The following is a 14859-nucleotide window of genomic DNA, read 5'->3' on the forward strand; positions in this document are numbered from 1 at the left end:
GAGGAGCCCTGTGGCTGAATTCACAATTCTCTGCCCTCTCCGAACATGGTATTATATGGCTGCAGGCTGCTGACCTTGACCCTGTCATCCTGGCTCACCATCAGGCATCCTGGAGCTGGACCAAGTCTCCAAGCAGGACCTCCCAGGCTCTCCTGCAGACTTGCCTTTCTGTGACCACTCTGGCCAGCGACTCTTTCAACTTTCTCGTCTGGAGGTAAAGAAAGGGAAACGGGAAGGTCCCCAAGGCCTTGCCATCCATAGGCAGGTCCTCCAGGCTGCTGAACTAAAGATCAGTTTTCCCTTGCAGAGACTTACAGCTTGTGGAACTGGCTGGAAGGTGAACACTCACAAAGTTCAACCCATCATTCAGAAGAGGATGCTGAGCACCAGAGAGAGAAAGTGGCTTGCCCGAGGTCACACAGCCTGCCAAAACTGCCTGCACAACCCAGGTCTCCTGGCTCCTCATTGCACCAGGGAGCCCTGCTAAGCCTAAGGATTCAGGCAACCCACATGGGACAGCCCGGGCATAAAACACCTTAGCTCAGAGCACAGACGCGGCGGCTTTCTGCTCTTCAGATGAGAAGCTGACCTTACAAGGAAATATTAAGAAAGTCAAACACAGTGTGTGGGGTGGGGGGGTGGGCATAATGCTTCATCATCTCTAAGCCTTGCCCAAACTCTGAGCATGGCAATCGGACTGCAGAAAAATGTTTTATTAATCGACACAGTGCCCTTTTCCTAGCCCAGGGAGAGACAGAGAGAAGCGTCTGGTGGAGAGGGGAGGGAGGAGAGAGAGACGTGGGGGTTTTGGCTCCAGAGACACAAGCCCTCAAGATACAAAACTCTGGGGAGAACTTCTAGCAGCTTCTGGACTCAGAAGAGACACAGGGTCGGGAAGAAGGGAAAGAAGAAAGACGAATGTGGGGTCACATTGCTCCTCTTCCTCTCTGGGATGGCATGAAAAAGCAGGAGTCCGGCACCAGCCATCAGGAGAGCCAGCTGGAGGGAGGCCTGGGGGTCACAACTCATGAAGAAAGAGTCACCCCTGTGCTGTGATTCCTCACGGAGGGTGGGTGCGAGGTGACACCATGACTCATGCGTGGGGTGACACTCCCTAGGTCCCCAGGAGACTCCTCATCCTACCGCCACCTGCCCCATCAGCAGCGGGCAGGGCCTAGAGTGGGGGGGATGCGGAGGACGGGCCAGCCTGTCCTCTGTCCCCGGGTTCTCACAGCCCCTCCCATCAGAGCTGCTCCCCACCGCTCCCACACTGTGAGCCGGGCCTCCAGCCCCCTGCTGCCTGACCTGCCATCTCCCAGGGTGCTGGGAGGGGCCGTGAAAGGCTGTTGTGCCTGGGGGCCTGCTGAGGGGAGGGTGGGGATGTTGCCAACACCCAGATGGAGCACAAGGCAACAAAGCCACCTGGGACCAGAATCTCTCCAGAGAGGAAGATGGCACGAGATTTGGAAAAGTTATTCTAAAAGAAATTTACACAGGATATTTACATAGTATGCATATTTACAACTTTCCTTCTTCCTTAATTTTTTTTTTTTTTTTGCACAGACTACTACTACACTAAAATTTCCCATCTCCTTTTTTTTGTTCCCCCTCTTCACCAGGATGCACTGAGCCTGTTGGTGACCTCGTCCTGGTGACGTCACCTGTGGTCACGTCTCTGGGGGCCCGGAGGAGCTTAATCCCCACTGGCCTTGGCTCCAGTGACTCCGGTCTGTCCTTCTTCACCATCTTGTGTCCACTCCTTACACTCATGACCTTTGCCAACAGGCCTAAGAGTTAGTACAGGCACATTAGCACACCGGGAACACCATGTCCTCCCTCCCTCTGCTCAAGACAGAGGATGTGGAAGGAGATTTCCCCCAAAGGCCTCTCTGAGGATGGAAACCTGGGTCCTTAGGGATAGGTTAGGTGCCCCCGCAGGTCAGACCAGCGCACGTTGTAATCCCAGCCTCTCCGTTTATCAACGGTAGGTAGGCTCTGACCAAGCCTCTGTTTCCTCAGCTTCAAAAGAGAAAACAGGGGCGCCTGGGTGGCTCAGTCGGTTGAGCATCTGACTTCAGCTCAGGTCATGATCTCACAGTCTGTGAATTCGAGCCCCGCGTTGGGCTCTGAGCTGTCAGCTCAGAGCCTGGAGCCTGCTTCAGATTCTGTGTCTCCCTCTCTCTCTGCCCCTCCCCTACTCATGCTCTGTCTCTCTCTCAAAATAAACAAACATTAAAATAAAAAAAATTTTTAAATAATAAAAACCACAGAAAACAGTGATATCTCTCTCATATGTTGATGGGGGAGGTAAATGAGGAAATGAACACAAATAATTAATATTTAGCACAGCACCTAGAACACCATAGAAGCTTGATAATATTAGCTGTCATTATTGTTGTTGCTGTGGTTGTTGACAATGAGGGACAGGGGTCCTTTACACATCCAGGTGAGCCTGTCTCTACTCACTCAGTCTTCAGCCAGGAGGGCAAACAGCTGCTTCTCCGCTTTTGGGACAGTAACTCTAGTGAGATTCCAGCATAGCTGTTAAATTGTCATGTCTGTCCTGGGGTCAGACTCTCTCCAACACCTCATCAACTGTGGATGGCACTTCCACCTGGGGAGAGGTTGGAGGGGCTGTTCCCCCGGACCCTCACTCCCTTCTCTCTCCCCTTTACCAGCTTTATCTCTTTTTTCTTGGCTTTTACTTCAACCTTACATTCTCATCTTATACATTCGTTTGTTGTCTGCAGCTCTGGCGAGCTTCTCAGGCCCCAGCACACAGTTTGGCTTGTGTAGACCCATGGTATTTGCTGAATAAATAAGGAATGAGTAAATTGAACTTTTCCGCTACAGCTGAAATGCCACCTCCTCCGAGGAGGCGTCTTTGATTCCTGCCTCCTCCACCTTCCCCTCATACTTTACTGCCTTTTACTTGTACCTCTTAACTTTGCTGAACCCAGAAACATAGCTCTGTGCACACGGGGCATCCCCATTACTGGATTGAAACTCTTTATGAAACAGCAGACTCTAAAGGAGTCCAAAGACCTCAGCGTGAGCCCAGCAATGCTACCATATAGGGGCTGGGGCAAGTTCCCTACACTCTCGGAGCCCCGGTTTGCTCATATATAGAATGGGAAACTAACCCCCACCCACAGGATGTAGTCCTTGCCCTGGTTTCTCTTCACGGTCTCCCAGGTCAACCTCGACTGAGTCTTGCTCACAGGCAGGGCTCAGTACATGTTTGCTAAGTTACTGAGCCGTCACTTGGCCAGTTGCTTACCACGGGCCCCAGACAGGTGTCTCCGGGAGGGGACAGGCCAGAGGAGGCTCCCAGGGAGGCCGGGAGTGCGTCTGACATCTCTCCCAGAGGAGAAGAGGGGAAGGAGTGGCACTGGCAGTGTCTTTAGTCCCCAGAGGCTCTGCTCGGGGGTCCCGCCCTGCAGGGACCAAGACGGAGGGTCCGCGGAGGCTGTGACCCTCTGAGTTAGCGCCTCCCTGGGCCAGGCGCAGACGGCTGTTGCTCTGTGACCGTTCAGACCCCACCTATCCTATCCATATGCCAATGTGAGGATCCATTTATTTATTTATTTATTTATTTATTTATTTATTTATTAGCAAAGCCCATAAGCCAATTCTGCCTTCCTGGGTCAGCACTGCTTATTTAATTATCATTGTAGGAGACTAAAAGGAAACCTTATTTGACTCAGAAAACCAGTATGACCTTTTGGCCCCAGCAGAAACACAGTATGACAGGGAACGGCCACAGACCAACAGCAGAGGATGAATGGAGGTGTCCTGGAAACCATTCATGGGTGGCCCCACATTCCTGAAGGGGGCAGGGTTGCCAGAGAAGTGGGGCCTCTCCTCCATCTTCTCTTCGGTTTTCTTTGGTAATCTCATCTATCCCTGCCACAGCCCATTCCAAACCTGCCTCGCTGGCCCCCTTTTCTGGGTTAAGCTCTAGACCTACCTTCCCACCTCCCTGCTGGCTGCCTCAAGGCTGCACAGAGTCAACTGCAAATACAGAAGGTCCAAAGCCAAGTTCACTGTGTCTACCTTCCCTTGACCTTCTGCCCAACTGCTCCTCCTGTGATGTTTGCCAGCTCCCCAACTCTAATCACTGGTGTCATAATTCCAGAGTTACTTTTGACTTCTCTTCTCCTGGATGTCTTTCTGCTCTACCTCTTTCTGTCCCTTTCCACCATAACTGTCCCACATCAGGCCTTCCTCACCTCTTTCCTGGATCGGCCTGCTGGCTGGCCGCACAGCGGGCAAGGCCCCCCTCTAACAATCAACCAGAAGGTGGTTCCAAATCTTCCTAATCACTGCAACACTGGGTCACCATTAGTGGCTCCCTAATGCCTCCCAAATAAATGGCTTCACCCAATATTTGAGCCCCTCGACGTCTCTTGCAAGCCTTTTATTCCTGCTTGTCTCTAGTCATTTCCTTGGCAAACCAGCATCTTGCATAAGCTCCCAAGCACCGTGCCCTTTTGCAATTTACTTGGACTTCCCATTTCCGCATCTCAAAATCCTGCCCGCCGTTGTTGGTCCAGCCAAAATGTCACCTTTGCCGTGAAGCCAATCATTCATTCATCAGCAAATATTTATTAAGCATTTATTCCGGGCCAAATACTTCCCAATCACTCCAGAACATGCCCCGTCCTCCCCTGTATGCTCATAAACACACTCACATCCCCTGCTGTATTGTAAACTTCTTAGGACAAGGAGCGAGGTCTCATTTATTTCCATTTCCCCAACACTGCCTCACAGGGTGCGTCACAAATACTAGGTGCCCAATAATATTTGCTGGGTTGAGTCAAGATGCACGCTGTCTGTGGTTTTAATATCATTTCGTTTAGATTCCCCCACTTATTTTTTCTGCTTAAGTAGGCACGACCAGGAAGAAGTAAAAATAAACTAATGATACTTCTCAGCAGCTAGAAGCCTGTAATTACGGTGAGCCCTAAGTTATCCATGACACTGGAAACATAGCGCTGGAGAGAATCTCCCACCAGAAGCATGAAAACATTATCGCCATCCGTCTTTGACATGTGTTGTTATGACAGTCAGGGAGCTGATCTGCCTTTTTAACTTTGTCTGGCCAATCGGGTTGATATCTGCCTCCACAGTCCTGAGAACCAGCTGGGGAAGAGGGACAGAAGGAAAGACGGAGGACTTGCTGGAGGCAGGGTCCAGTCCGAGACGGAACATCTGCTCCACACAAGCCTGAGGCAAGGCCGGGCAGTCACAGCGTGTCAGCCTGGCTAAGGCTCGGGCCACTTTCTCTCAGATGACTGCAAGGGCGGAGACACCCTGGTCCCCGGGCAGCCCAGCCTAGTGTCCAGAATCGATGTTTAAGGACGACGACCGAGTGTCACGGGGACTGAGTCAGGTTCTGGGATGGAGATGGGGAGGAGGGCTGTCCTTCTAGCCTTGCTGGCGTCGGGATGGTGCCTTTGCTGTGCCACCAGAAACCACTGGTTGCAAATCAAAGAAAACGAGATTTGCAATTTTGCATTGATAGCTAGATAATGCAGGGGGGAAAGTTCCCCGCTTCCACTTCTGAAGCAAACAAATATCACATGTGGTGATTCGGCAGCTGCGTGAGTTGGGAAAAATTGATGCACATTTCATGTGTCAGGGAGCTGAGTCCCAGAGAATGGAGCCAGCCTCCCAGAAAATGGTTTCTTTATATAGTTCCATCCATTTATTGTTTGATTGGACTTTCTGTATATTAAATTCAAGCTGTTCTGCCGCTCATGGGCATTATGATGCGTTGGCTCCGTGGGAAATAACGAAGGTGATGGGATTTTACAGCATCACATTACAAAGGAGGCGTCTCCAGCCTCATCCATCTCTCCATCAACTAGCTTGTGTGTGAGGTGGCACTTATATTAAAACGATTTTTCTGATTCAGTTTAATGACACTCATTCCAGTTCTGACACCCGGAATATGATTACACGAGCTAGATGCAATCTTCCCCCATCCAGTCATGGTCAGCAAAGACTGAGCGATCTTCCCTCCCTGTCCCCCAGCTTCCCACTCACCCATCATTTGCATTGTGCCAGGCAGAGGGAGGGGGAGGATGGGGCAAAGAGGCCTGCATCCTGGCCTGAGAAATGCAAGCTGGACGAAGGCGCGAGCACTTGAACTCAACCTGGAGGCCACGGTATCTGAGCCTTCAGGCTGAGAACTTCAAGGCACTGCAGTAGCTCTTTCCTCCTTGTCACAAACAGGTCCCCATGGGAAGTTGGTCTAGGTCGCTACGGAACACCCCTTGCAAAAGAGATTGCTGGGGGACTGGTCCCTACTTTCAGAAAGAAAAAAGAAAAAGAAAGAAAAACTGCTTGCTTGTCACCAGAGGATGAGCACTTAAGTCTGGAGTACAGGGTCAGCTTCTTGCAGGGGGGCTGGTTGTGTTCAGGGGCCTGGAGACTCACAGCAAAGTCTCGGCTCCTCTCCCTGCCTGGGAAGCAGGAGGGGGAGCCCCCGGGTGTGATGGCACATGCACAAGGGCCCCGTAGGGCTCCAGAACAGAAGCTCCCCCACCCTGGATGAGAGAGGCACAAATACTCTAGTAGTTACCCAGGGGCTCTGCTCCTCCCCTGAGGAGAGGGAGGGCCAGGCTGCCTTTTATTTACACCATTTTCCGGCAGAATAATTGCTGTTCCTCAGGAAGAATCATGTTTGTGTTTACGGGTGTGTTTAAAGAGGGAAATCCAAACAAAACCAAACAGAGATGGGGAAGAGAGAGATTGAGATTGATTTTGAGAGCCTGAGGAGGAGAGCTGTGAAATGGGCACCAGCCTGAAAATCCCTTTCCAAAAATTGCAGCAGTTTGAATTGCTGGACTGGAAAACCAATCTAACGTAATGATTCTAGTGTGGAGCACCCAAAAGCCTCCTATATCCTACCCGGGGTGAATCCACCTCACCCCCATCCGCAGCCCTGACCGCCTGCCCGTCGTTCTGTCTCAGCTGCTCTCACGGCCACTGGCTTTTTTGAGTAGGCTCTGTTTCTGTTTCTGAGCCGAGACTGTCCCCCATGATGGAGAGCATGGTGTCCAGCCCTTGATTGATGCCTTCTTGTGAAATGCTTCTCCCAGGGGCGAGGAGGGTCATGAGGACTATGTCTTCCTGGACCAGTCCTTGCTGCTGAGCTGGTGAAGGTTTCGGGACTGGCATACATGCAGAGTGTCCCACCTGTCCCCTCCCGGCCGCCAGCACCGTTGGCCCAGCTGCCATCATCTGCTGCCTAGACTATGGTGGTAGCTTCTCCCCCTATAAAATATTCACTCCCCAGCAGCCACGGTGATCCTTGTCTTTTTTTTCTTAAGTTTACTTATTTATTTTGAGAGACAGAGAGACAGAGAGAGAGAGCACCCGTGCAAGTGGTGGAGGGGCAGAGAGAGAGAGAGAGAGAATCCCAGGCACGCTCTGCACTGCCAGTGCAAAGCCCGATGCAGGGCTCAGACTCAGAAACTGCGAGATCATGACCTGAGTTGAAGTCAGAGGCTTAACCAACTGAGCCACTCAGGTGCCCCCCAAGTAATGCTTTTCAAATTTAAGTGAGACTTACTCAAAACCCTCCAGTGGCTTTCCATTCCAGGCAGAGCAAAGGGCAAAGGGCCAAATCTTTGGTCACGAGGGCTGCACATGAGCTGTTTCCCCAATTACCTCCCGTACCTGGTCTCTGCTCTCGCAGCTTGACCATTAAGACCTTCTACCTATTCCAAGAATAGCACCAAGGCCTCTCCTGCCTGATGGCCTTTGCATTTGTTGTTCTCTTGGACTTGAATGCTCTTTCCCAAGCTGCCCACATTCCTTCAGGTCTTTGCTCGGGTACCACCTGTGCTCCTCATGTAAAATAGCAATTCTCCCTTGCTCTACCACCTTCCCACATTCAATACTTCCTGTGCATCGCGCAGTGCTTTATTTTTCTCTGTAGCATGAACTGCTGCCAGATAGAATGTATTTGTTTATCTCTCTACTGTCTGGGCTCCTGAATGTAAGCTCCATGACATCACAGACTCTTTTCTTGGCTTCTGTATTCCTGGTGCCTAGTGGCTACTCAATAATTATGTGCTGTGGAAATAATTGGATGGAGGAAACTTTCATGGATGGGCTTATCTATGGCTCCCTTTCTGCTCCTCCCTGGCTCCAGAGTCTGCGGTGGGAAGCACGGCCAAGCAGCCCAGAATAGTAAGGACAAGGGTTTAAGCTTCCTATGCAAGCAAGGCCCAACCATGCTAAGGTCGACGTCAGAACCAGAGGATGCCCTGCTCGGCCTCCCCATCTCCACCCTGCCCCCAAATGGGTATTTGTCTGATATAACAACATGGCTGACATTCGGACAGCACTTCCGCTGGTTCTTAAAATGGCCAGGAGATGGTTTGCGGATGAGAAGACTGAAGAGAGATCAGCTGAGGTACAAACCTGTTTGCTTGAACGGATATCTAGTGAGACCCTGAGCTATGCACGGGCCATACAGTGATCTCTGGAATAGAGGTCGGCTCCTGAAGAGCTCAAGTCCTGGGAGGAAGACACATATGCAGATAAAGCTAATAAATATAGCAACTGACAAGACAGAGGTACGTGAGGCCACCTTGGGAAGCAAGGGGAGGGGTACCTCATACACCCTGGTAGCAGGGGTGGCAGGAAGACCTACTGGAAGAGACCGTGTTGGGGGCTGGGTTTTGAAAGATGGTGAGAGTTGGCCAGACACAGAGCAGAGTGGGGGGCAATCTCCTGAGTGGCAGGAAGTGTATGAGGCAAGTCCTCTTTTTCTGACCTTTGGTCCCCTGTTCTTTCTACCATCTCCTGTTTTGGCTCAAAGGAAAAGCAGTGAGTCTCATTCAGTTCAGTCTGCCTGGACCTTACACTAGGCTGATATGGAATCATAGATAGCGCTTTGTATTCTCCGACAGTAGGCATACAGTAGGCACTCAATAAACATGGAACGAATGCAAGATCGCTTGTGAAGATGTGGGTCTGCATCTTCTCCTGGGAATCGCAGCACCAGAGAACTGTTGGTTAAGAAGTGTCATACCAAGAACAGAGCATGGGGTCATTCATTCCCAGTAAGCATGCTATGACCAGAACCCCCTGGGCAGGGACACACCACCACCTAAGTGGACACAGTTGGCCAGGGTCCCAGGCCAAGGCACTTGGCAAGTTGGGAAGAGGGTTGGTGGGCCCCAGAGGCAGAACTTGGGAACTGAAGGGTTAACCAGATCCCAGATTGGCCCCCTTTCTGGCACTGGGTGGGGGTGGGGGGTCAGCCTGATCGAGTGCCCTCTTCTGGAGCGTGTCTGGAGCATGCAGGCCCAGCTCCCAGGCTCTCAAAACCTCATGCAGGCCCCTTCCAGGATGTTTGTAAAGGGAAATGCAAATCACCTGGGGGCTGCTTCATGCTTGGAAGAAGTAAAAATCGATTCTGTTTTCGTTAAAGTGATTTTTGGACACTGTCAAAAGCTCTCTCCTCTCAGGGCATGGGGTGACAGAGAGGCTGCCAGTCTCAATTACGTAAGCAAGCCAACCGGGCAGCAGCGGGCCATCTGACCAGGAGCGGTGCTGCTCTGTGCCCTTCCCAAGCCCAATCCCCCACCCCCTGAGATGGCCCCGACAGCATCATCCCATCCTGGCTTGGAGCTGGCCCTCAACAGCCCCTGGCGGAGGCTCACTCGCAACACTTCCCTTGTGCATGCTCCCCTCTTCCCCATGCTCAACCAGAGCTTCACTCTCGGATGGACTCAGATAGTCTAGGCCAATTGCAATGCCGAGCAAAGTCCAACACAATTAAGAAGGAAAATCTGCTGTAAAAAGTCTACACCACAGAATACATTCACCGACTAGGTGTGCTGGTCTTATTTAATATTGGGAGTTCTGTGTTATCCCGTCCCTCGGTTAACTGAGATAATTGGGGATTTTATTTATAGTGTCAATTATGAGCACCGAAATTAATCCTTCCACGGTACCTCTGGGAGCTCAACTGTCAAGGGGGCAGAAGGGAAACCTGGACTGGCCATGGGGGTCTTCCCCACCAGCACAGGAAAGTGCAAAGGAAAGCCATCCTCTGGCCTTGCCGGCACATGGGCTGTTATTGTCCTATGGGCTTAAGGTATTTTGAGATATTAAATAAACAGAAATAATTGGTTCTAGGAGATCCCTCCCTGGAGGGCACCTGAGTAACTCATCAGCGAGCCCTAGGAAAGCAGACAGAGATGGGAGCCGGAGCGAGGAAGAGTGAACTCCGCTTGGCACATTGGCCCTACGCCTAGCCCTGCCCTGAAAAGGTGCTGAAGACGGCTTCTCCCAGACTGAAATGGGAACTGGGGGCCGATCAGGGCAGGACGGGTCTGGAGACGGGAAGAGCCAAGTGTCTCCTGGGAGCTGTTGGAAGCAGCTGGACAGAACACAGGCTATGGCGGACTGTTAGCCCTTGGGATTCCATAGTTGTGTGGGGGCTGAAGTCCCCAGCAGACAGTAAGAAAGGGAAGGGCTTTCTAGAGCAGTATAGGCCTACAACTAGCCAGTGAGTCTGTTCAGGACAGGAACCAGCCAGGGGAGAGGAAAAGGCATCCAGGGTCGAGTTGTGAAGGCCTTTGAGAAGGGCAAGAAGACCCCCCCCCACAATGCAGAATATCTCAGGGGATGGATCAGACGCCAAGTGAAGGCTGCCCTCCTCTGCTCCCAGGAGTCAGGGCTGGGGCAGAGCCCAAATCTTAGGTCCACCATAGAAAGAGGACAGGCTCTGGAAAGGACTGAGAACAGCATCAGAGAGGCAAATGGTACAGGCGCCCCATTCACATTGACCAATCCATTCAAAAGCATTTTGCCAAACCACCTGCTACATATGGCCAAGCAGTGTGTCTGGTGATGGTTCCAACTGCCGATTCGGGTCAAAGTCAAAGTAGTCCAATTCAGCATTAGACAACACTGGCCGGGGCGGAGGGGAAGAAAACAACTGCTATCCTGTTACTTATCTGAGGTTAAGAAGACACTATGGAAGGCTTTTCTTGCCCATTGGTTTCCTCTCCCAGAGGCTGGACATGTTGACGCATGCCAAAGTGTGGGGCGAGGAGCCCACAGAGCCGCCAGTCAGGGAAAGCATGTTACTCCCCCTACAGAGGTCCTTTCCTCCCTCTCTGCCTTCACTCTCTGGCAGGGGCCTCTCGCTCCCTGCTGTCCCCTCTCCTCCCTCAGAAAGTAAGTATGAAGCCAAGACTGTCCGTCCCCTGACATTGAACTCACCCCTTGCTCTACAGGGTGAATGCTAAAGGAACTCAGGGGGCTCCCAGCGACAGCAAAACAGTGCCTTTTGCTAGGAAAGCAGCCATTAATTTCAAAGGCAGTCTTTATACTTGCCAGATGGAAATGTTTTATTTATCAATTCCCCGTGTGCCCAGCACAGTGGCTGTAGTATTCACCGCACTGATGTTTCCTTGCAGAAGGATGTGACTAGAAGAAACTAACACCCTGCAGCCATGATATAAAGGAAGTAACCCTGGGGGGCGTCTGCTTTCCACCTATGTCCCCCACCCCCGGACAGTATGGGTGCGAGTGGAGTGGTGAGTGGACAGGGAAAGGACACTGGAGAGAGCCAGGCTGGTTTCAGAAAACCAGCTCTGCCCCTCATCAGCTGTGTGACTGCAGAATCTACTTGACCTCTCTGAGCCTCGCTTTCTGCATCTTCAGAGTTGTATGGCATTCTTCCTACCTTGCAGGGCTATTGTGAAGACTTAAGGGGATAATATATGCAAAGTACTTAGCACACTGCTGACACACAGTAGACACGCACATGTTGTTATACTAATAATAAAAAGTAATAGCCAGGTGTCACTGAAGTTTCCATCGATCTCTTCTGAAATGATCCCATTTTAGCTCTGACATCCATCCATCTGCCCTGTTTTCTCCCCATGGCAGTCCTGAGGTATCACTCTGGTGTCATGAGTCCCCATCAGGGGACACTTAAGGACACCGGATAGTCAGAGACACATTGGGAGCGTGGCCAGGGAGGTCCTGGCCATGGGTGAGGTCTTCTTCGGGAAAATGAGGGGATGGTCAAGGTCAGCCTTGAAAGGGCAAATGTGTCTATTTCTTCTGACACGGTGCCCAGCTCCCAAGCCATTTTATCCCTAAATACCCCACTGCGCCAGGAAGCCCACATGTGCCACCTAAACCAAGAGACAAGGTCAAATGACCAGACATTCTTACCCTCTCCGGGCACGAGCAGCTGTTCAAAGAACTGTGTGCTGGAGGGAGAGGAAGGGCAGGAGGGCCTGTGTCACACCGACGAGAGACAAAGGGGATGTCCCCATCAAATACGGTCTCCACAAACGGACGATGACACCCCTTGCTCTCCCCCTCTCGTGTGGCACGATGACAAATGTAATCATTTTAAAAGGTCCCGTCACCTGCTCAGTCATTCCCAATAAGCACACACAGCACTATGGGAAAACCGACACCAGCCCCGCAGGGTATCAGGCCAGGAAAAAAATCGAATCACCAGGACGCCACCAACTGAATTGTCAAAGACCAAATCAAATGCTTCATGAATTCTCCATCAGCAATATAATGCTTCCTGGCCTAAGCAAATACAGACCCAGCACATGAATTGTAAAGGGACTTTTTTGCATTAGCCTCAGTGACTTCTAACGGCCAAAGCAGAAACCCCTAAGAAATGCATGCCTCCATCAAACTGCTTTCGTTGGCTCTAATCCTGTTAGGGTAAGGATTGCAATCTCCTTCCTGAGCCCCTTCCTCTGATGGAAAGCGTCACATAAATATATTTCTGTGACCTCAGCTGGAGAAGAGACCTCGGGGAGATGGAAAGGACAGAGCCACCCTTAGCCTTGCGGAGTGCCTCTCCCTCCCTCTGATGATGCTGCCAATTCTGTGTCTGACCATATGATCCATTCAGACCATCTCACAGTCGCCCAGGTAGGCCGGATCATTTAATCACAGAGTCCAGCTGGGGAGGCAAGACTGCAATTCCTTCCACGAGAAAAAAAAAAAAACCCACAAGTCAGATGCCCCCCACTTTTCAGAGAACCCAAATTCAGTGTCACTTAGAGAAAGGCTGCTCAGACCCACTGAACCCTTGAGTATCTGTGGCAGCAGAGAAGAGGAGACAACAGAGAAATAGCCTGCAGATACACTACAGAGAAGAAATGCAGGAAGGATCCAGAAAAAGTGCTCTAGGTGTCTTCCAGTTAATGGAAATGTGTACCCTCCTTATGACACTCACAGAACACCTCAGGGCCTTCTTCCTTCCTACCTGCTGCCCCGTTTCTCTCCCGGTGACAGCCCTTACCAGCACGGATGCATGTAAGAATGCAGCCACTCACTCTAGCCTGCACACCCCGCCCCCCACTGAACGCATCACTGCGAAGAGAAATGGTGGCTTGATCCTCCATGTTTTATAAAATGCATGGCCCCCCCAAAGAAAACTCAATTCAGAGCAAGCTAACACCCCCCAACAAATAACTTGTGTGCTGCCTTCTGATGAGGCAACTCCCCTTGCTCCCACAACTTGGCCAGACGACTCCCTCCTCCTGTGCCCAATCCTGATACCATCCACAGTCTCCCACCCATCATCAAACCTCCACCCTCCTCCGGTCCCCGGCACAGACTTACCCTAGTGTGGTCATGGTGACGATGGTGTACCAAAAAGAGGCAGGGATGCTCGTGAACTTGCTGGCAGAGGAGCCCTTCTCGGCATAAAACATCACAGTGGCAAAGATGATGATGGCCATGGTGAGGGAGAAGAGGAGAAAGCCGAGTTCGGAGGCACAGCTCTTGAGCGTGTAGCCCAGGATCCGCAAGCCCTGGGAGTGGCGCGAGAACTTGAAGATCCTGAAGACACGGAAGACCCGGAGCGTGACAAAGGCGCCGGACACGTCCTCATTGTTGGTCATGACCAGCCCGATGTAGTAGGGCATGATGGCCACGACGTCGATGATGCTCATGACACTGCGGATGAAGCGGTAGCGGCTGGGCGCCGCGAAGAGCCGCAGGAGGTACTCCACGGTGAAGATCATGACACAGGCGGTGTCCAGGCAGAAGAAGGCCACCGAGTAGCGCTCCCCACATGGCAGCTCCTTGCTCCCGGGCACTGTGCCGCACGGCACTGTCTCCACCACGTTGGTGATGACCGACACGGCGATGAAGAAGCCAGTCACGTAGTAGAAGACCAAGGCCAGCGTGCTGGTGTGCGGGTTCTCGAAGGCCCGCCACATGGTCTGGCGGAAGCTGAGCGAAGGCATGGACTCCTGGTTGTTCTCTGAGTCGTTGTCGTCCATGAGCCGCTCGGCGTTCTCCCTCTTGCGGTCCTTGTACTCCTCGTAACAGCAGTCTCCGATGATCTCTGGGAGGATGCCGTAGAAAGCCAGCTCGTCGTCGTACGCCGAGATGCACTCGTAGCGGGGGTAGTGCAGCTTCCCCGTGCGGTAGAAGTTGAGGACGCACCGGAACACCTCTGGGTCCCGGTCAAAGAAGTACTCCTTGGTGTCCTCGTTGAAGAAGAACTCCTTCTCTGTGCTGCCCAGTAGTGTGTCCGGGTAGCGCTCCAGTGTGGTCCGCCAGGTCTGGAACCGCCGACCGCTCACGTTGAGGACGATCAGTTCATCCTGCCGCTTGTTCTTGTCGGCGGGTGCAAGGGGCATGGGGCAGTTGGCCACTGGCATCCACCCGATGGCCGCTGCCCGCGCAAAAGGCAGCCAGGCTGCCACTCCTGCCGCCATGGTGACTCCAGCTCTTGGGCCGGCCACTGCTTGGAGGCTTTGCACACCAGCTTGGAGTCAGTTCGGGGACCCCTGGGAGACAGGAGGAGAGAGCAGAGAACTGGGTGAGTCC

General features: G+C 52.1%; 1 protein-coding gene across 2 annotated transcripts in view; it reads right to left on the bottom strand.

Annotated features, from left to right (window-relative positions):
* Positions 1 to 14747, bottom strand: part of KCND3 (potassium voltage-gated channel subfamily D member 3) — a 206297-nt gene extending 191550 nt beyond the window's left edge. For both annotated transcript variants that reach the window (XM_039254931.1, XM_039254930.1), the window contains exon 1: positions 13642 to 14747. In XM_039254931.1, the coding sequence (XP_039110862.1) occupies positions 13642 to 14747 (1106 nt within the window). The remainder of the gene's footprint in view (positions 1 to 13641) is intronic.
* Between the last annotated feature and the right edge of the window lie 112 nt (positions 14748 to 14859).

This window comes from Hyaena hyaena, unplaced genomic scaffold (genome assembly GCF_003009895.1).
Source record: "Hyaena hyaena isolate Hyena2069 unplaced genomic scaffold, ASM300989v1 scaffold_505, whole genome shotgun sequence".
NCBI lineage: Eukaryota > Metazoa > Chordata > Mammalia > Carnivora > Hyaenidae > Hyaena > Hyaena hyaena.